Source organism: Dipteris shenzhenensis, chromosome 17, assembly GCF_047967505.1.
Source record: "Dipteris shenzhenensis isolate YYH24624 ecotype China chromosome 17, Dip_SZ_1.0, whole genome shotgun sequence".
Classification (NCBI taxonomy): domain Eukaryota; kingdom Viridiplantae; phylum Streptophyta; class Polypodiopsida; order Gleicheniales; family Dipteridaceae; genus Dipteris; species Dipteris shenzhenensis.
Genome location: NC_141612.1, coordinates 32219681 through 32242878, shown reverse-complemented (window position 1 = coordinate 32242878; position 23198 = coordinate 32219681). Strand labels below are relative to the sequence as shown.

Here is a 23198-nt window from a genome sequence, read left to right as displayed (position 1 = left end):
CAAAACATTTCTTTGGAGCTCTGCAGCTACCTAAAGGCTTAGGGACCACATTGGTAAGATACTAGAGAGAGTTATGTAGGGAGCCCTTGTGTGCCTCCACACAACTGCATCCTCCTACTTACCTGAGGAGCAGCCAAATGGGGCTGCTTAAATTGTCTCAGGCAGACTTAATACTGGAGATGTTAAGCACGTTGCAGGAAGTTGAGCATCCATCATGATGAAGTTCTGAATTTTATACGTACCAAAACTTCATGTCAGTCCTGAAAGCTATCATGTACCAGGTCTGTATTTTCTTCTTTAATTCTATAATTTTGAAGTAATCTGACGTGGACTGAAGGTTGGCTATTACTAAGTATTATTAATTACCATCATTAAAATAAAACTGTTGGCATCCAAAGGATGCATTCTAGTGTGAAGGACTCCTTACACATGAATTTAATTTGCCCTTGATACATAAAAGACATTATAGATGTTGAATTATTTTGCAATTCAAGATTTTACATAGCTTCAAATGAAACTCCAACATACAATCTGACTCCTTATCGAAACCATTCATCAGGGACCAATCTGACTATATAGTCCCTGGACATGCAAGAAATATCATCAGGTAGGTCACCTTTCTTTTTCTATCGTAATCTGTCCATATCCACAGCGTTGCCTACTTCACAATGCAAATGTCTGGTAAAACCCCATTCTGAATGCAAAAGACTTGCACTTTCAACTATTCCACTCTAATACAAGGCTATGCCTCTGTATAGGTAACTGTGGAATGCTATCTCAGTGCATGGTGTTCCATTTCACAGAAATTGCACGTCTTAGCTAGTCAATTTGTCCTGCATTGCGAAGCAACATTATGCGAACTTCAGTCATATCCTCCATTGCATACTTGATGCCCTCTCGGCCGAGTCCAGAGTCCTTAACACCACCGTAAGGCTGCAAAATCAAAGATGTGTTGAAAAGAGAAAAACCCAGTATTCGGACAAAAAAAGGAAAATGAAGAGCAGGAGTTTAATCTCTATTAAAGAAGTAAGCCAAGTGGTCTTCTTTGATATCCGGAAACAAGGATCGACTTCATATATTATCATCACATCACATCTGAAGATACCTGTGAATCTATCCTCATGCTTGGGGCATCATTGATGCATACACCTCCAACATCAAGTTGTTCAAATGCATAGAAAGCCTTGTTTATATCACGAACAAAAACCCCCGCCTGCCATTTCACCGAACTTATTATCAGAAAGCTACAGCAAAGGTTGAAATATTAATACACATAAAACTCATATACCTATAATGATTAGCAGATACTTTCATTTCTGCTGATGCTCCTGATCATTCCAGTCTCTGCGGGTGTTTGTCTTAAAGCTTCTTAAAATTTCCTGGTCTATGAGGTAACAAAATTAGTTCCTAAGGATATGTTGTCCCTCTAAATTTAGGTCATCAAAAGGCATATAACTCATCCAGTCGTAGGACTTCTCGAAATACGATATAAGGATAGAGAGAGGCTGGCCTCCTCCTGTGCCCTTGACACTCCTACCATCCACTATCCTAGAAAGCCCATCTTTTCTAGAATCCCCTCAAGAAACTCAGTCCACCGTATCATAGGCCTTTTCAAATTCAAGAAGCAAAACCAATTGGTCCTGTTAAAACTGTGCTTACATGAGGGTCTTCATTCGGCGCAGCATGGTTTTATTCCTCGTAGGCACATAACTGACAATATCACAAATGCCTATATTGGGATTGAGTATGCCAAGTATGCTAAACATGATGTTCTCTTGTTGCAAGTAGATGTTGCAAAGGCCTTTGACACCATCCAATGGGAGTTTATTGCTCAAACCATGTGAGCTTTAGGCTTTGGTCATAAATTGCAGCATATCATCTTTTGGCTTTACAATGGTAGCAAGCAGCATGCATTTTATCTGGGTATATTTCTGAAAATTGGACTCTCCGTTGTTCCGTCCGTCAAAGTTGTCCTCTTAGTGCTATTCTATATGCTATCGCCACGCATCCTATGCTTCAATACATAGACCATGTGGTGGCAACTGACATGTTACATGGCTTGGATATTCGTGGAAGTCGCCCTTTGGTTGCACAGGCTTATGCAGATGATTCCTTTTTTTGTGCCATAGAATACTGAAAGTCTTCGCTCATGCCGGCTCTCTTATTGTATGGCCTCGCTGCTGGCCTTCATGTCATTTTTTAGAAATCTTGTCTGCTGCCTTTGCATCCTAAAGACTGGCATAGTCTGCTTTGGCCAGGAGAAATTGTCCCACCCAATCAGCTCGTATGTCATCTTGGTTATCCTCTGGGTTGGTCAGTCTCTTTTCATCAACACATTGATTGGGTTCTTGTTAAGCTAAAGAAAAAGCTGGAATATTGGACGTTGGCGACTTGGCCTTTGCATGTTCACCTCAGAATTGTTCAATCTATTTTGGTGGCCTACATTCAATTTTATTTGCCATTGATCTTTTTCACCAAAGGAGATATTACATCCTTTATGTCTGCCATCATGGATTTCTTCTGGCGTTCAAATCATGGCAGGAAAATCTTGCGCCTACTCCCAGTATAGAGGTTGTATTCGCCAAAAATGCATGGTGGTTTGAATATTCTCAACATTCATGTGTACATTTTGGCTCATTAAGGGAAAATGATGCTACAGTTTTTACATGGTAATCACCCTTAGGCTGCTATGATGCTCTACTTGCTTCTTCATCTTACTACTACTGCTTTTGGCTATTGGCAACCCTCTCAAGGGAATTTTCTTTTGGGCAGTATTGAAGGCACAGTCAGGTTGCCCTATTGTTACTCAAATGTTTTTGGACTGGAAACATATTCTCTCGCATCTGGCTTGGAATGGTCAGGATTCTTTACAAGGTAACTCTTTGAGAGCTAAGAGTATCCACTGGTCACAGGTTTTCTCTCTGCCTTTGGCTTTGCAGGAGCCTAGACGATCATATTTTCTTAACTCAAAAGGGATTTCCTCTATGGCGGATGTCATTCATGATGATGGAACTCTTTTATCTTTCCCTTTGGCTGCTCGAAAATATGGGTTACGGATGCATTACCATCCTTTATGGCAGGTCATTACTCTCATGCTTCAATCTTTTCAGCCAGTGCTGCCTTTAGAACTTCAAGACAGGCTTTAGGATTGGACTCTTATTCCATTACACTCATCCATTCGTCCTTTGAAGCTGTCTAATATTACAGTCTCATCTTTATATAAAGTTATGTTGTCTCTACCCTGGGTATCAGACAAGGCTAATCAAATTTGGCGTTTGGATCATCCGGCCCAATGGTGAAAGATTGAAACCGATTTGACACTCCAAGGTCCCTCTACCACAACAGGTCTTTCTCTGGTGAGGTCTGCTGGGAGTTAATCCATTTGGACAGCTCTTATCATGCAGCCGTATTGCTCCAGCTTTTTGACATAGATGTTCAGCTCCAAGGGAATCTCTCTCTCATATTTTTTGGCATTGCTCTGAGACACGGAGCTTCCTGGGTTTTCTTCAAAAGAGACTACGAATGAGATTTCCTCAGGCTTCCTTTGACAAGCTTTTCTGGCTATTTGGGATCTATCCAACTGTTAGAATATGAAGACGAGTTGAGTCTGTTCTAGTGTGAGTTCTAGTCTAATGTGTCCTATGGAATGCCACGTGTCACATTGGGAGTTACCCATATGCATAGGTATTCATATGTGTATGTGTGCTCTTATATAAGAGCTTTAGTCATTTCCTACACAGTCCCCGAAACCCTAAAAAACGCCATGTGCAAGTTCTGCTCTAATTTTCAAATTTTTTTTGTGATATCATACTCTGGGGGTTCTTGAGTGCTGTAGGAACACCCTGATACAAGAAATTTTTAAAAGCCCCAAATTATTTTGAACCCTAATCTTTTGCAAAGCCCTAATTTTCCAAATTTAGGGTTTTTTTGCTTTTTGCATCCCTTGAGCTGTAATGAAGTCTCCTGCATGTAGACATTTGGGGATTTCATTAAAAAATTGTAATTTCATCACTATATTGTACATTCATTTGGGAATTTTGTCCCTCTTGGGCATAATTGCCCAAATTTGAAGTTTCCAACCCGACCTTGGTAATTCAACATCTCCAATTTTGAGAGTCATGGGTTGATCACCCTTGGTAGCTGCTCCTATGGCCTTCATCAACACATCATTCGAGGGCATCCTCGCCTGGTTCTTCACTGACATACCTCTTCGCATCAAGATGTGCACACTCTTGTGTGGTAGCTACTTCTGGCTCATGGGTTCTCCGCCCTTGCAATGCATAAAATGAATGAAATCTTTTATATCTTTTTATATGTTTGAGTTAAAGGTTCTCTGCCTTGAGTAGTCCCTCTAAAATGAATGTTTGAGGAGTCAATAAAAGTCCTCGGCCTTGGATAGTCCTCTAAAATGATGTATTTTCTTTTATATTTTTGGTGTGTGGCTCCATGTTCCTAGTTAGTCCCTGGAGTCAAGAGGGGGATGTACTGTGAGAACCATGTATTGTCTTTTATAGGGTCTAGTTATCAGGCCTAGAGTATGAGTTCCAAGATGATGGTGCCTTGGTCTTCTAGACCTCTGAGTTGTTCATGCATCCATGCTGAGATATGAGCCTCTGAGTCATGTTTGCGACGTAAAGCCATGTGAGTGCTCAGTCCGACCTCTGAACCATGCTCAGTGAACCATGCTTAGACTTCAGCCTCTGAGTTGGCATGGGAGCAATGACTAGTTCATACATTACACAGTTTAGTAGTCCTGTCACTGTGATGTTATGTCCTTGGTTCCATTCCAGTAGTCTCTCACCTTGTCTTCATGGGGGGGGGTTAGAATATGAAGCCAAGTTGAGTTTGTTCTAGTCTGAATTCTAGTCTAGTGTGTCCTATGGCATGCCACGTGTCACATTGGGAGTTATCCCGTATGCATAGGTGTTCATATGTGTGTGTGTGCTCTTAGTCCGTACATTCCCGTCTTCTTCTGTACAGCCTGGATTCCTCGCCCATTTTTACCTCTTCGAACAGCTCTTGCGTGCCTGCTCGATACCCTTATACAGCTCAGCTTCTTCCTTGCAGCCCTTTCCGTGCAACCGTACTTTCCGTACAAGTCCCTGCTTCGTCCTCTTTTCGTTCAGCTCGCATCTCTAGCTTTCTCTTTGTCCGCACAGCCCTTCTCTGCTCTGCCCTTCTTTCAATCCTGTCCTTCTTCTCTTCATGGAAGATCAATTCAAAAGCTATTCTCGTAAGGAGTCGACCCGGGACTCCAAAAGACAACAGGTTGACTTTTCTACTACAGATTCGGTCGATGCTCACTATGTCTTTGATATGCTTAAAGATGAATTTCAGTACAGCCGGAAGGAGTGGGCCAAACCTCCCCCGGCCATCAAATATAAGTTGAAGCTTCCATCATTGGTTGCTCCTCTTCGAAAATTCTCTCAGCAAGCAGTTATTATCTTCTTTCCAGGAAAGCTACCTTCAGCAAATGATGTGGCTCAATGGGTTCAGGCATTGTTGGGAGGCTGCTTTGTTGAAGGGGTGTATTTTGCTTCTAGGGGTTTTTATGAGGTGCACTTTTCAGACGCCTCATATCGACAGCAGATTTTGGAGATGTCGCCCCTTTTCTATGGCAGACAAATGGTGCATGTCATGCCATGGTCGCCAAACAAAGATTACCACAGCCTCATTCGACATCATTGCCCCGTATGGGTTGAGGTGGTGGATTTTCCAGATTACATGAGGGCTGAGTTACCAAGTTTGGCAGCCTCTTTGGGGCAAGTTGTTTGCCCACCCCGCCCTTCGGGTAATCGCAATCGCTTTTGTATTCTTTGGGATACAGATCACCCCACCCCTCCTTCCATTGCGGTAGAAGTGGAGGATGTTCCCCTTGGTGAAAAATATTTTGACTTGAAATGGGGAGTTTTTGCAGGTGCTTGTTTCACATGCCATAAGTTTGGCCATTTAGCCTCACAGTGTCCTGCAGTTTTGCATCAGCTTCCTCCCACAGCTATTGCTCCAGAAAATACTCCCCCTCCGACTTATGCTTCGGGGTCTAAGGCTATGCCTACTAAACTGGGTGATGTGGCTCTCAAATCTGTCCCTTCCAAAGAAACTGTACTTCAGGTTTCAGCTAAGCAAAAGGATAAGGGTAAGGGCAAAATTTCAGAATCTCATGTCTCTCCCCAAGGTGCCTGGCAGCAACCTAAAAAGGTTTTCGCTCTCAAACCACGTCCACTACAATCTCGCCATTGGGATGCTTCAATTTCTACCCCTGGTCAGACCTCTTCCCCTGCTGACAGCCTTGCTTCTCAACTGTGGGTTGATGTGCTAAAAAGAGGCATCCCTGTATGTGATAATGATGAGGATCATAGAGCTAATGATCCAGGAGCACAGGTGGATGTTGATGTCATGGCTGAGGCCTGACAGTTTACACTCTATTCTGCCTTTTGGTTTGACTGTACATATCTTTTATGTCTACTTCAATTACTTGCATTACATATAATGTTCAGGGTCTTTGCAATGCAAATAAGTGGAGACTCTTCTGGCATTATGTACATAGAATGCATCCCGATGTGATCTCCTTACAAGAACACAATCAACATTTCTTGGCTGGTCAGCAAGGCCACTTTGCTGGTTATGATATTTTTTATGCTGGTACAATGCACTTTTCGGGGGTTTGCATGCTTGTAAAACATGATATACAGCCCACGGTGGCACACAATGATCCTCAAGGTCGATGGATGGTGATCAGGTGCACCTGGCAGGATACTCTCTATGAAATAGCATCTGTTTATGCCTCGCAAACTTCTGCGACTAGAGCTCAAATGTGGGATTCCCTCAAACAATACCCATGGCTTTCCAATGCTTTTTTGTGTGGAGACTTTAACAATTCGCCTGCCCCCCAAGATAATACTACTCATCGCTCTCACATGATCCCCACTGAGTTCCGACATTGGGAAGATATGCTCTCATCTCTCCATGCTGAAGATCTATGGCTCTCAACAAGGGACACAGATATGGGTTATACATATCATCACAATGCTTTTAATCATTACTGGGCTCGACTTGACAGATGGTATTTGCTGCATGCTCAGCAGTATGCTGATTTTACATGCACATTGCGGATTGATCACTCCCTCCTGCTATCTGATCATTTCCCGGTATGCTTGACATTATCAATAGCACGTCTGACAGATGATATGCCTTTTTTTGGTCATCGCTTGTTCCATGTTAATAGTGCCTACTTGCTTCATCAACAATTTCAGAACATGGTGAGAGTGGCTGTCCGTCCCCTCCTCTCACATGCTCAGGAGGATATGGATTTTGCTTGGATCAGCCTTGCTCATCGTTTACAGGCTGTTATTCAAGACTATGGACGGAGTTACATGGAAAACCTTCGGCTCAAGATAAAATGGGCTCAATCCCACAAGCAGCAAATGGATGCAATCAGTTCTCATAGGCAGCTTACTTCTTCTGAACAGGATTCTTGTGCTTATGCGGCTCATATCATCCATCAAAATGATCTTCGCAAATTAAAGAAGTGGCAAATCCGAGCTCGTATGAAACCCCTTTTGGATAAGGGCTGCTCCTCCAAAGCCTTTTTTAAAAGTCTCCATGCGGATAGGCGAAAGGAGGATATTTGCAGGATCAAGAAAGCTGATGGCACCTGGACCACTTCCAAATCAGACCTGGAATTGCAATGTTTTAGTCACTTTCAGCAGCTCCTTTCTTCTCCACCTGATCATTTGATGCAAGTAAATGCAGCCAGGTCTCAATTTCTTATGCATGTTCAGCCCATAGTATCTCGGGAACAGGCCCTTACATTGGAGCAGCCTTTTATGCTTAGTGAACTGGAAGATGCTTTGAGTCATCTACGCAAAAGCAGCTCCCCTGGTTGGGATGGACTGACTGTTGAATTCTTCCGTGCATTTTGGGGTGATCTCAAGATTACTCTCCTTCTAATGATCAATCATGCTTGGGCAGAACAATCTCTACCTCCATCCTGGAAACATGGCCTTGTAAAATTGATTCCCAAAAAAAGGTTGTGTGAGACGATGGCTGATTGGCGGCCTATTTCCCTCATGCCTGTCATTTACAAACTCATTGCTAAAATGATTGTCCTCAGGGTTCGCTTCCTATTGCAAGCAGGACTTCATCCTAGGCAGTATGGGTTTGTCCCCAGGAGGCAGATCACTGACAATATCTCCAATGCCTTGCTTGCGATTGAGTATGCTAAATATTCTAAACAAGATGTTCTCATTCTGCAAGTAGACATTGCGAAAGCTTTTGATACTGTCCATTGGGATTTCATCTCTCAAACTATGCAAAAATTGGGATTTGGCTCTCGACTTGTCCACATCATTTACTGGCTTTATTCTCATGCCACTGCACAGTGCTTGCTTGGTGGTGGGTTGTCAAGAACCTGGACTATGACTCGCTCAGTGAGACAGGGTTGCCCTTTCAGCTCCTTACTGTATGCCATTGCTACCCATCCGTTACTCTTGCATATGGACTATCTGGCAGATACAGGACAGCTTCATGGTTTGCAAATTCCAGGGGCAAAGTCTTTTCTTGCACAGGCCTATGCTGATGATTCATTGTTCATGCCAAGGAATTCTCAAAGTGATCTTTCTTGTTTGATGCATACACTGAATGACTTTGGTATAGCTGCTGGACTGCATATCAATTTTCAGAAATCAAAACTTCTAGCTTTGAAAGAAGCTGATTGGCATGCACTGTTTTGGCCAGGCCACATTATCTCTTCCTTTACTATTGTCAGACATCTCGGATACCCCATTGGCTGGAATATTACTCCGCAACAACAGCTCAAATGGGTGCTTCAAAAGATCAATAAGAAGCTGGAATACTGGCATTTGTCCACTTGGCCTCTACATGTTCGACTCCGGATAGTACAGTCCATCATTATGGCATATGTGCAATTTTATCTGCCTCTTCTTCCTTGGTCTTTCAAGCATTTGGCTTCTTATATGTCCCAAGCTATGGAGATATTTTGGAAAAGTAAATCTCTTAAAAAAGCTTTGAGACTACTACCTATGCTGTCTATTTGTTCACCCAAGACTCATGGGGGGCTGAATATTCTCAATCTCCAGGTTCATATGTTGGCAAGAAAGAGCACTATGATTGCTGATTTTTTTCAGCAAAACCAACCATGGGCTATTATGTTAGCAGCTATGTGTGGAAACATGGCTTCCCATGCATATGGGCATTGGATTACAGATCACTGGGAAGCAGTTTTGTCTAATTTTCAGGGAAAAATTCCTGGTTGCCCTGTTTCTACTGCTTTTATTCATGATTGGAAGAGAATTCTTTCATATGCAAAATGGACAGGTGCTTCCTCTCGTCATGGCAACTCCTTTCGATTGGAAAGCATCCATTGGAGCAAGGTGTTTGCATCGCCTCTCGCTTTACAGGCACCTATCAAAGCATATAATCTCATGAAATTGGGCATAAGATTTGTTGGTGATGTTGTGGATCAACAAGGCTATACACTTTCATTTCCACAAGCTTGCAGGACATTTTCCTTGGGTCTGCATCATAGATCCATTTGGAGAACACTTTCAATTATGATGCAGCCATTTGTTCCGGTTCCTCCACTGTTTGCACAGGACAGATTAATGGACTGGAATTTGACTTCCATACCTCCTGCTGCATATACACTTTCGATACACAATCTGACTGCCTCGAAGGTTTACAGATTTCTTCTTCCACAGCCATGGATTGACAAGCATGCCAACACTCTTTGGAATTTGGATAGGCCTTTATCTTGGTGGCAATCCCGTCTCATGAAAATCTGGAAAACCAAATTGCCATTGAAACAGAGGCTTTTCTTTTGGAGATGTATAGTGGGAGCCTTTTCCATTGGGGTGAAATTGGCAGCTCGCCGCATTGCTTCTCCTTTCTGCCCCCGTTGCTCTCATCCTCGCGAGACAGTTCCTCACTTATTATGGTTTTGCCCGCACTCTCGCACATTGATCACTCAGGTTTCTCATTTACTGCGGCTTCGGTTCCCTTCTATCAGATTTGGGAAACTTTTCTGGATGTTTGGATGCTGCTCATCTCAGATGTCTCCATTACTCCTTTTCTTTCATTGGACTCGCTTTTGGGTATTATGGACCATCTGGACACAGAGACTGCACTCTAGGATGGGTCAACAGTTTCCTCAGGCATATATTTTCTTCAGAATGTCCCTTAAGCAGTCTTTACATGACAATATTGCTGCAAGGGATTTGGATGCTACTTGCCTTGAAGTGTTCTCTACTTGTTTTTGAGTTCTTCTATTGGGCTCTCTTTCGGAGTTCTTTGCTAGTGTGTGGGAGACCTCCCATATTGTAAATTTATGAGCATATAAATACAATGGATTTTACCAAAAAAAAAAGTGTGTGTGTGCTCTTATATAAGAGCTATACTTGTCTAGTGTCAAATCAATAAAGTATCAAGGTACAAGCTCTTTGGTCTACATGTGAGCACTCTCATTTTTTTCATTGCTTAGTCATTTCATTTCTAGTTCATTATGTACCTCTTTGAGTATCACTATCTCTCTCCCTAGCCTACCCTTTCTCTCTCCCTTCTCTACCATGTGCCTTCATTCACGACGGCCAGATTTTGAGCTGTTTCATACCTGGGTTCGCTACTAGGCACTCTGGACTCTCTAGAAACATACAAACCACAGAGTCTTTGGTGATTCAATTTTCTCTCCTTTTGTTTATTTCCGTCATTCTTTGCAGCAATCGCTTTTCGATTGTATGCAAAACACGATGCATAGATCATGATGTATATTGGTCTTACATGGAAAATTTGTCCTGATGTATACTTTCAGCTTACCCACTTTTCTAGGTTAGCTTTCTTGTAATATATAAGTTCTCACCAAAAAAAAAAGTGTGTGCATAGGTATGTACACACAGACACTTTCTTTTTTGGGAGAAATTCAATTGTCATTATATTACAAGAAATTGTCCCAAAGAAAGTGCTGCGGCTGGCTGCGAACACGGTCGTGGAGCCCGTGTACATTCCAACTCACTATGGTCCAGCTCATGAGAATGGGGGAGTCGGGAACAAGGCTCTCCTATGAGTGGGTGCCTGTCCCAAAAAGACTGCTTTGTGTGATTTTGCCGAGGGTTTAGAGAGCGAATAGTCAGTATCTGTGCGTCGCCGTACTACTGTGGATACTAGCTCAATATCGATGTTCCGTGCCCACTTTATCATTAAGGAGTCTTCCACCCTGAACAGCTCCGCACACTTCTAGATGGGCCAGAGGTGTGCATGCTCCACCTTTGCCTCCAGTGGCAATCTGGTAACTCCCGTCGCCAAACCACACACCAGCTTCTCGCGCGTGAAGCTCAACTGAAAGTTCACCTTCGCACCATGGGTGTACCAAAGGTCTAGTCCATGTGGCCCCATCCACTCATCCATCATGAGTGTAATCTGATTCCCCAAAATAGCATCAAACACCTCCGAAGACCATTTCTCCACCCCTGTGGAGGCAAACGGAAATCTCCAAATGGGGTGTGTCGAAGATCCCACTGCACTGATTAAACCCCCATTTCGGGGCTGAAGGACCATGAGCGTTACCTCCAATGGGGCTGAGGGGGGGGGAGGGGGCGGGGGGAACAGGAAGTGAAGATGAGGAGGGGGAGGGGGAGGGGGAGGGAGGGGGAGGAGGAGGAGGAGGGATAGAAACAACATCAGGTCCCCCCTGCTGATCTGGCTCGCCAGGGCTCTGGATCGCGGCTCTTCTGTAGTCCTCATCGAACTAGCAACTGCAGCTTCCGCCATCACCGCGTCTGGAGCTCCTAGGGCTCGCTGCTGCTGCAAGGGTGGGTGCGGAGGTTGAATCTCCGAAGCTGGAGGATCGACAGAGTAGGTGGTAGCCCCTGTCGCTGGAGGAGGTGGCTCCTGCTGATCCTCCTTCGAGGCCTCTCGGTCAACCCTGTCCCTCTCTCTACGATTGGCCCTCTACTTGCGGCATTTGCGGGCCTGCTTACTTTGTTTCTTTTTCTTTTTAACCTGTGTCCATTCCCCTGCTGAGGGGGTAACCCATGGGGTCTGAGACTCCTACTGCTCCTGCTTGAGAGGGTGCTAAACTCGAGCCTGCTGACTCTGCCTACTCTGTGGAGGGGGGGGGGGAGGCGCACAGGGGAAATCTCTCGTGAGGTGACCCATCTATCTGCACCGAAGACACTGGCTTGGTAACCCGGAGATCTCCACCCTCTGGCGAAGTGTGCACCCTTCTAGGATCTCGAGAAGGATCAACTCTGGGAGGGACTCCGAGCTGTCCACCACCAGTCTGATCCTGGGGACTCCATCATCTGCTAGAACGAAGGCGGTCGTCTCTGGCGGGGACTCAAGCACTGTGCCAAATGCCCGACCAATGGAAGGGAGGATGGCTCGATACTCCTTGGGGAGCCCTGGGAAGCGGAGTGTAACCGAAGTGTAACCGAAAACCGTGGAACATGGTGTGTCGTATCCATGTCCTCAACTGTGAACCAATGATACCAAGGAAAGAGGTAGACAAGGTGCGGGCCAAGGAATATGGGGATCTGCTCCACAAGTGTCGAGGCGGTGTCGGGGGAGCTCAGCTAGATGAGGAAAATGCCTCGTCCATAGATGGTGACCTCCTGGATGTGGTCTCCCTCTAATGCCAAGCTCGCTTGTATCCGCACCTGTTTTCGTGTAGGCGTGAGGCCCACAATTCTACCCAAGCACCTTGTCCTGGAGGGACTGAACTGCCTGTTGTACCTGTTGCTTGTCAGCTGGGGAAAGAAGAACCGTAACGGCTGTGGGATTCGAGGGTGTTGCCATAGAGCCCCTCTGGCCAGACCAAGGGTCACGACCAAGGTTCTTCTTTCGCCTTAACAAGCACAAGTGCTCCCGCTGCAGGGAGGAAGAAAAAAGGAGGGTGCGGAATAGAAGCGTCAGAGGGGAGGCGGTGGTGAGGTAGGGTGAAGGAGGAGGCAAGGATAGAAGAAGAAGGAGGGCGGGAGGCGGAGGAGAAAGGAGGACGAGAAGGTGAGGAGGGAGAAAAAGAGGGAATGAGAGGACAAGGGAACGGAGAGGAGGTGGGAGGAGGGGGGGGGGGGCGACGGGGGAGAGGAGAAGGACGCCAGGGGGAAAGAGGGGGAGGTGGCGAGGGGGACGAAGGTGGAGGAAAGGAGGCAGAGATGGAGGTGGAGGGAGCAGGTGGGGCTGACGGAGATGAAGGTGGTAGAAGCGGGCGGGGCTAGCGGGAGCGCAGCAGGCGGAGGGAGGCAGTGCAGGCAAAAGCGGGAGGGGCGGGCGGGGCAAGGAGGCGGGAGCTCGGAAGCATGAGAGGCGGGAGTAGACGGGGGGACGGAGAGGGCAAGAGCATGCAGAGGGGGAGCAGAGGGAGGCGGACGGGGCGAGGCAGCGGGCAGCCAAGGGGGGCGCAGCCTAAAAGGGACTATCTCACACACACACACACAAAAAAATTGCGTGAAATTTTTGATGCCTTATATTAGACAATAGCTTTCCCTGAATGGGGAGCTGAAAAGTACATTAGTAGAAGATCTCACTATATAACAAGTACATATTGTAATCTATGTAATGAGTATGCAGGCAATCAAAGAAAGATTGCTGCAGAGAGCCTCGGAAGAAAGGGAAAGGTGAAAAGCAGGATCACCATGTGTATACATACATACATACATACATATATATATATGTATATGTATATACATATATATAGACATATATGTATATGTATACATACATACATACATCTATACATACATACATACATACATCTATACATACATACATACATACATCTATACATACATACATCTATACATCTATACATATACATCTATACATACATACATACATACATACATCTATACATACATACACACACACACACACACTTTTTTTTTTTTGTGGAAAGAAATCTTTTATTTCTGTAGAATAATTACATTCATAGTTACTTCAAAACGAAGTAGCTACTACTCAACTAAAGATCTGAGTATAAGCTGTATACACATCCTGATCAATCAAACGAGTCTGAAAACAATCGTAGAATGATTGTTGCAGAGATCGTTTGAAAAAAAGAAAGGATGAAAATAGTGGATCACCAAAGACTCTATGATTTCTATCCATCCATAAAGTCCATAGGGTCCAATATCGCACCCATACAAAAAATAAATCAAAACCCTGTCTCTGTGGATGAAAGCCAAACAACCAGAAAAATCTGCCAAAAGTAACAGTAGGAAAACGCTGTCGAAGCCTCTGTCTGATGAGAGCAATGAGATCAGAAGTATTTGGACAGGACCAAAAGATGTGAAACACTGATTCAATAGAGTGCGGGCATCTGTGACAAACAGCTGAAGCAATATGTCTGTGTGCGAGTAACTGTCCAGATGGAAAAATGCCAAGGAGAACTCGCCATAGGAAAAGCTGTTGTCGAAGAGGGACTTTGTAATGCCAAAGGAGACGCAGCCTTTTTCTCCACCACTTCATTAGACGATCCATATGCCAAACAATATTTGCTCTGTTGGAAATCCAAGGTGGAGATAATAACACTTTATACAGTGATGACACTATGATATGTGAGAGCTTCAAAGGACGAACATATGAGGAAGGAGAGCATAAAATCCAATCCTCAAGCCGATGCTGAATTTCCAAATGAGGTACCGGCAAGTACGGTTGGAGCATTGCTGAAATTTTATGCCATAAAAGACGATAATGAGCTTCCAAGCCATATTTGCGAGCAGCCAAAGAAAAAGATAGAATTGTGCCATCATCCTGAAGTACATCCGCCACAAATGAACCGCCACAGATGAAATGCCTTTGAAGGAGAGAATATAAGAACGCCGGGGTTCTTGTATGGCCAAAGGTGGGTGGAATACTTTAGACCAAAAGAGATTCTCTACCCTCAAAGAGTTGCCCGAGAGAGAGTCCCTGCCTTGCCATTCCAAGTGGGATAGAATGTGTTTCCAATCAATAAGCAGAGAAGAGACAAATCCTCTGATCTTGCCTTGGATAGAGCCAAATAAAAAATCCCACTGAGTAGGCTGTCACTTCCCAAAAGTAGATGTATGAAGATGTAATAAAAGAGAGCGGATCATGAAAGCCCAAGGCTGATCTCCTTGTATAAACTGCATCATCATTTTCCCTCTGTGAGCAAGTAAATGCATTTGAATATTGAGAATGTTCAGACCCCCGTGCATCTTTGGAGAAAAGAGACGATGCATGGAGAGTAATCTGAGACTTTTCTTGCCACGTTTTGAACGCCAGAAAATTTCCATGATAGCTGACATAAATGAAACCAGATCTGCCTTAGTGAACATAGTGAGAGGTAGATAAAATTGTATGTATGCTATCAAAATGGATTGTGTAATTCACATACGAACATGTAATGGCCAAGTTGCAAGCTTCCAATATTCAAGTTTTGCCCTTAACTTTACTAGCATCCAATCAGTTTGTTGTGAACGGGTGAGTCCCCAGCCTAGAGGATAACCAAGATGTCGAATGAATTGAGAAGCGGGGACAATTTCCCCAGGCCACAGAAGGTTGTGCCATTCCTGTGCATGTAAAGGCAGCAATTTGGGTTTCTGAAAATTTACCCGAAGGCCAGCAGCCAATCCATATGTAGAAAGAGCATGCATAATCATGGACAGATCAGCCCGAGTATTTTTTGGAGTAAAGAATGAATCATCAGCATATGCCTGAGCAATCATGCTGCGACTGCCAAGAATCTCCAAGCCGTGCAGCTGGTCAGTGTCCAAGAGGTGATCCAGATATTGCAGCAGTGGATGAGTGGCTATGGCAAAAAGTAAAGCACTCAGTGGACATCCTTGTCTGACAGAGCAAGCAAGAGTCCTGGATGGAGAAATATCTCCTGAAAGTATGCAGGCAGCTTCACTATCTTGATATAGCCAATTGATGAGTTGCTGCATTTTTGTGCCAAAACCCAAAGCCTGCATAGTCGATGAAATGAAATCCCACTGAACTGTATCAAAAGCTTTGGCAATATCAACTTGCAATAACAAAACATCCTGCTGTGTGTATTTGGCATATTCAATTCCAATGTAGGCATTAGCAATGTTATCTGTGATATGCCTACGCGGGACAAAGCCATATTGCGCAGGATGCAACCCATCATGTAAAAACCCCTTTAGCCGATCAACAATCATTTTGGTAGTGACTTTGTAAATTACGGGCATAAGAGTGATAGGTCTCCAGTCTGCCAAAGACTCAAAATTTTGTTTTTTAGGAAGGAGTTTAACAAGACCTCTCTTCCATGTGTCTGGCATTTTCTGATTTTGCCACACAGCATTCACCATATATAGTAATGGATGCTTCAAAATAGGCCAGTATGCTAGAAAAAACTCGACTGTTAAACCATCCCATCCGGGGGATTTCCATCTGCCACATGATTTGATCGCATCTGACAGTTCCCTCTCAGTAAAGGGTTCCTCCAATTCCAAAGCCTCAGTAGGGGAAATGATTGGAGAAACATTTTGCAACAGTAAATTTCATGCAAGCAAAACCTGTTGCGAGGGAGGAGTTGCAGAGCCAAATTGCTGAGAGAAGTGATGCACACAAACAGAGGCAAGCTGTGACCGTGAAGTAGTCCATGATCCATCGGGCATAAGCACTCTGCAAATTTCTGTTTTGATTCTCCTCTTATGTAAACTCTTGAAAAATTCTTTGGAAGAGCAACCTTTATCTGTGAAGGCTCTTTGTCTTGCTCTAGTCTCCCATTTTGCCAGTTTCCCGTGATCATTTAGTTTAAGACAATGTCTGGCCTGACATAGTGTGGTTTGCTCATGCATGGACAATGAACGATGATGATTGAGTTCAGTGAGGTCTTGACAAGTAGACTTGGCCTGAGCAATGGTTTGCCTCAGAGTCTTCATGTAAGACTTGCCATAAGCTCTAATCACCATTTGCACCATTTGCATTTTAGAAATAAAAGAATCCCAGGCATCATCAGCATGAAGATGGCTGCTAGAGGAAAGACAATGAGCTGCTTCAATAACCATTGCCTTGAATTCAGCATGTTGCAAATAACTATTGTTTATGATTAGATGTCGCCTGTGTGGCAATCTATCATCTGGCATCTTATGAAAAGATAACCGCAGCCATAGTGGTGCATGGTCTGAATGCACAAAGGCATAGTCAATCCACATTTTGCATGCAAAATCCCCATTTTGCTGGGGAGCGACACTATACCAATGATCCAGTCGTGCCTGATAAGCGGAAAGAGCATTATGTTGAAAAGTGAAGCCCGGTGACAAAGGCTGCAATTCCTTCCAAAGGTCAACCAGATCCAAATGCAAAAGTAGTTGAGACCATGCATGCCTTTCAGGAGATAACATATGATCATGTCTGGAAGTGTTGTCTCCCTGTTGTGGAGCATTATTGAAATCCCCACATATGTAGGCATGATATCTCCACGGATATTGTTGCATAGCATCCCAAATTGCAGTTCTGTCTCGAGATGACTGAGGTGCATAAACTGAAGCAAATTCAAACACCTCTCCTCTAATAATGCATCGGAGAACAAGCCATCTGCCTTTGTTGTCATTTAATGCAATGACTGGTTGAAGCTCATGTTTGATCAGAAGGACAACCCCTGAGAAAGAGTGCTCCCCAGCATAGAAAATGTCATATCCACAGTAGTGTCCTGTCTTGCCTGCATAAATATGTTGGTTGTGCTCTTGTAATGCCACTATGTCAGGCTGAAATCTATTGATGTACAGCCACACAGATTTCCATTTCCTACTGTCACACATGCCCTGGACATTGAGTGTAAAACATGTGATGTGAGCAGTCATATATACAGATATTTATAGTAATGTAACAACTATGTACAGCAGCAAAATGTATGAGGTCAGCCTTGCATTTCTATCTCAGGGTCGAGGCCTCGCCCCTGAGAAGAAGTAGTCGCCTGAGAAGAAGACAGCAAAGCAGCAACCTCTTCTTCAGGGAAGAGTGTTCTGCTGGCTATTACTACAGCCCATGTAATCCCAATTCTTGTATTTATCTCTGGGGTGTTTCCGCTAGAAGATGCACCATTCCAAGTGCGGGGGGGTGGAATTCTTCGAGCAAAAATAACTTTTCTTGGGCTCTGCCAGCCATCAGTTGAAGGTTGCTTTCCTTTGGGCAAGGATTGAGTAGCATGAGGTGAATGTGAAGTGACATTCGCATTGGTAGCTACTGGATCTTTGCCTTTATCCTGACTCCCAGAATGCTGTCTACTGCTTTTATTTTTGTTGGCAACTGGAGTAGGAGCATCTTTAGTAGGCATGTGGACTGGCAAGGTGACATGAGGCATTTTATGTTGGTTCATTGGACACTGTGAAGCCATGTGTCCAAACTTTTTGCATTCAAAACAGGCCCCTGTAAATAAACCCCATTTGAGTTTATAAAATGCGCTTCCCATGTTCACATTATTCACCGTGACTGAATAAGAGTCCGGTGTGGGATTATCAATATCCCAGAGAATGCAAAATCTGTTTGAGTTGCCATTTGGCCGTGGTGGGCAGACCACTTTACCTAAAGAGGCTGCAATTTTAGGCAAAAGTGAGGCCATGCATTGGGGGAAATCAACAACTTCAACCCAGACTGGGCATCTATGGCGGATTAAAGCCTGAAAGTCCCTTGTGGGAGACCATGGCAAGACATGCACCATTTGCTGCCCAAAAAAGAGAGGTGAATGTTCCAAAAGCATTTGTCTGTGGAGCTCATCCACCATGATAACCTCGAAAAAGCCCCTGGCTGCATAGTGTACTTTATGAACAAAAGAGCCAGCCAATGTGCATGTCAGCCAGTTGCCTATCTCTGCAGCAGGTGGCATCCGGCCTGGAAAGAATAATATGACTGCATTCTTGGCATACTCTCTGACTGGATCCACAATTTCATCGACCTCAACCATGAGGCCAACTGAAGGAACTGAGTCTTTCCACTCTTTTCTCGTATCTGCAAATCCTTCATGCATTACATCATATACTAATTGAGCCTCAAACGTGTCATGCATCGGGTCATGCTGACCCTTAACCTGCTTTTTGCTTCTTGCAAGGAGCCGAGCGCTTCTTTTGAAATGTTTTTTCATATGAATACTCTGCCATGACTTGGTAAGAAAAGGAGCTTGAGAATGAAGAACCTGTAAAAGGGTGGTGAAAGCCAAAAAACCAGTCCCAAAGGAATATCAGAGGAAGCCCACAAGAGAGAAGAGGAAGTGTATAACTGGTAAGGAGAGAGCAAAGGGATAGGTAGGATTTGGTGGAAGACACAGCTAGGGAAGACACCGGAGGGAAACCCCAAAACTAGTCTGGCTGTACGGGAAGGCTGGGTTTGTATGGAAACGTACAGACGTACGGATGCCGTACGGCGAACATACAGATGTACAGGTGTAGATTATGCAGGGTTGCTAGCGTGAAACGGAGATGCTGACGGAGGGCAAACGGACTGAAACGTACAGAGGGTGGCAGAAATGTATGGATGCACAGAATAAAGCTTCAGAAAGGAAAAAAGGTATCGACGCACACACACGCAGGGTTGGAGCGGGATCACATAGGTTTGGTTGTACGGGCTGTCCGTACTGATGTATGGCACCTGTACGACAGCCGTACAGGTGTACGGGCAGAAGGGGGAGCTGTACGGGGCTCTCACGACCTGATCACCTCTCTCTCCCGCTCACTCTCACACAAACACACACACACACTTATCACCAAAAACTCACACACACACACACTTTTTTGTAAGAAGAAATCTTTTATTTCTAGGGAATAATTACATTCATAGCTGCTTCAAAAACGAAGTAGCTACTACTCAACAAAAGATCTCAGTATAAGCTGTATACACATCCTGATCTATCAAACGAGTCTGAAAACAATCGTAGAAAGATTGTTGCAGAGATCGTTTGAAAAAAAGAAAGGATGAAAATAGTGGATCACCAAAGACTCTATGATTTCTATCCATCCATAAAGTCCATAGGGTCCAATATCGCACCCATACAAAAAATAAATCAAAACCCTGTCTCTGGGAATGAAATCCAAACAACCAGAAAAATCTGCCAAAAGTAACAGTAGGAAATCGTTGTCAAAGCCTCTGTCTGATGAGAGCAATGAGATCAGAAGTGTGGACAGGACCAATTGGACAGGACCAAAAGATATGGAGCACTGATTCAGTAGAGTGCGAGCATCTGTGACAAACAGCTGAAGCAATATGTCTGTGTGCGAGTAACTGTCCAGATGGAAAAATGCCAAGGAGAACTCGCCATAGGAAAAGCTGTTGTCGAAGAGGGACTTTGTAATGCCAAAGGAGACGCAGCCTTTTTCTCCACCACTTCATTGGACGATCCATATGCCAAACAGTATTTACTCTGTTGGAAATCCAAGGTGGAGGTAATAACACTTTATATAGTGATGACACTGTAATATGTGAAAGCTTCAAAGGACGGACATATGAGGAAGGAGAGCGTAAAATCCAATCCTCAAGCCGATGCTGAATTTCTAAATGAGGTACCGGCAAGTACGGTTGGAGCATTGCTGAAATTTTATGCCATAAAGGACGATAATGAGCTCCCAAGCCATATTTGTGAGCAGCCAAAGAAAAAGATAGAATTGTGCCATCATCCTGAAGTACATCCGCCACAGATGAAATGCCTTTGAAGGAGAGAAAATAAGAACGTCGGGGTTCTTGTATGGCCAAAGGTGGATGGAATACTTCAGACCAAAAGAGATTCTCTGCCCTCAAAGAGTTGCCCGAGAGAGAGTCCCTTCCTTTCCATTCCAAGTGGGATAGAATATGTTTCCAATCAAGAAGCAGAGAAGAGACAAAAGGGCATCCTCTGATCTTGCCTTGGATAGAGCCAAATAAAAATTCCCACTGAGTAGGCTGCCAATTCCCAAAAGCAGATGTATGAAGATGTGATAAGAGAGAGCGGATCATAAAAGCCCAAGGCTGATCTCCTTGTAGAAATTGCATCATCATTTTCCCCCTGTGAGCAAGCAAATGCATTTGAATATTGAGAATGTTCAGACCCCCGTGCATCGTTGGAGAGCAGAGACAATGCATGGAGAGTAATTTGAGACTTTTCTTGCCATGTTTTGAACGCCAAAAAATTTCCATGATAGCTGACATAAATGAAACCAAATCTGCCTTAGTGAACATAGTGAGAGGCAGATAAAATTGTATGTATGCTATCAAAATGGATTGTGTAATTCGCAAACGAACATGTAATGGCCAAGTTACAAGCTTCCAATATTCAAGTTTTGCCCTTAACTTTACTAGCACCCAATCAGTTTGTTGTGAACGGGTGAGTCCCCAGCCTAGAGGATAACCAAGATGTCGAATGAATTGAGAAGCAGGGACAATTTCCCCAGGCCACAAAGTCACTACCAAAATGATTGTTGCTCGGCTAAAGGGGTTTTTACATGATGGGTTGCATCCTGCACAATATGGCTTTGTCCCGCGTAGGCATATCACCGATAACATTGCCAATGCCTACATTGGAATTGAATATGCCAAATACACACAGCAGGATGTTTTGTTATTGCAAGTTGATATTGCCAAAGCTTTTGATACAGTTCAGTGGGATTTCATTTCATCGACTATGCAGGCTTTGGGTTTTGGCACAAAAATGCAGCAACTCATCAATTGGCTATATCAAGATAGTGAAGCTGCCTGTATACTTTCAGGAGATATTTCTCCATCCTGGACTCTTGCTTGCTCTGTCAGACAAGGATGTCCACTGAGTGCTTTACTTTTTGCCATAGCCACTCATCCACTGCTTCAATATCTGGATCACCTCTTGGACACTGACCAGCTGCACGGTTTGGAGATTCTTGGCAGTCGCAGCATGATTGCTCAAGCATATGCTGATGATTCTTTCTTTACTCCAAAAAATACTCGGGCTGATCTGTCCATGATTATGCATGCTCTTTCTACATATGGATTGGCTGCTGGCCTTCAGGTAAATTTTCAAAAATCAAAATTGCTGCCTTTACATGCACAAGACTGGCACAATCACACACACACTTTTTTTTTTTTTAGTAAATCCGCACAATCACACACACACACACACACACACACACACACACTTTTTTTTTTGGGTAAAATCCAGTGTATCTATATTCTCATAAATTTACAAGATGGGAAGTCTCCCACACACTGACGTTAGACTCCAAACTAGAACCCAATGTAAAAAACTCAAAAACAGATAGAGAACACTTCAAGGCTAGTAGCATCCAAGTCCCTTGCAGCAAAACTGTCATATAAGGATTGCTTGAGGGATATTCTGAAGAAAATATATGCTTGAGGAGACTGTTGACCCATCCTGGAATGCAGTCTCTGAGTCCAAATGGTCCATAGTACCCAAAAGCGAGTCCAGTGAAAGAAGAGGAGGAATAGAGACATCTGAGATGAGAGGCATCCAAACATCCAGAAAAGTTTCCCAAATCTGATGGAGGGAAACCGAAGCCGCAGCAAATGAGAAATACGAGTGATCAATATGCGAGAGTGTGGGCAAGACCGTAATAGATGAGGAACTGTTTCACAGTGATGAGAGCAACGGGGACAGGAGGGGGAAGCAATGCGGCGTGCTGCCAATTTCGCCCCAATGGAGAAAGCTCCCACTATACATCTCCAAAAGAAAAACCTCTGTTTCAATGGCAATTTGGCTTTCCAGATTTTCATGAGTCGTGATTGCCACCAAGATAGAGGCCTATCCAAATTCCAAAGAGTGTTGGCATGCTTATCAATCCATGGCGGTGGAGAAGAAATCTGTAGACCTTCGAGGAGGTCAAATTATGCATTGAGAGCGTATGAGTAGCAGGAGGTAAGGAAGTCAATTTCCAGTCCAGTAATCTGTCCTGTACAAACAGTGGAGGGACCGGAACAACTGGCTGCAACATAGTTGAAAGAGTTCTCCAAATGGACCTATGATGTAGACCCAAGGAGAATGTCCTGCAAGCTTGTGGAAATGAAAGCATACAACCTTGTTGATCCACAACATCAGCAACAAATCTGATGCCCAATTTCATGAGATTGTATGCTTTAATAGGTGCCTGTAAAGCAAGAGGCGATTCAAACACCTTGCTCCAATGGATGCTTTCCAAACGAAGAGAATTACCATGATGAGAAGAAGCACCTGTCCATTTTGCATATGAGAGAATTCTCTTCCAATCATGAATAAAAGCATTAGAAACAGGGCAACCAGGAATTTTCCC

The 23198-nt window shown here is 44.1% G+C and overlaps 2 protein-coding genes across 2 annotated transcripts in view; one reads left to right on the top strand and one right to left on the bottom strand.

Moving 5' to 3' along the window:
- Nucleotides 1-375: 375 nt before the first annotated feature.
- LOC147891993 (uncharacterized) overlaps nucleotides 376-23198 on the bottom strand; it is a 341384-nt gene continuing 318561 nt past the window's right edge. Inside the window, exons 29-30 of the mRNA XM_087388335.1 lie at nucleotides 1106-1213; nucleotides 376-933 (exon numbers count right to left, since the gene is read on the bottom strand). Coding sequence (XP_087244461.1) covers nucleotides 820-933; nucleotides 1106-1213 — 222 coding nt within the window. The 3' untranslated portion in view covers nucleotides 376-819. The remainder of the gene's footprint in view (nucleotides 934-1105; nucleotides 1214-23198) is intronic.
- LOC147891995 (uncharacterized) overlaps nucleotides 2985-23198 on the top strand; it is a 55337-nt gene continuing 35123 nt past the window's right edge. The window contains exons 1-2 of the mRNA XM_087387955.1: nucleotides 2985-3080; nucleotides 5431-6045. Of these exons, the coding sequence (XP_087244081.1) occupies nucleotides 2985-3080; nucleotides 5431-6045 (711 nt within the window). The remainder of the gene's footprint in view (nucleotides 3081-5430; nucleotides 6046-23198) is intronic.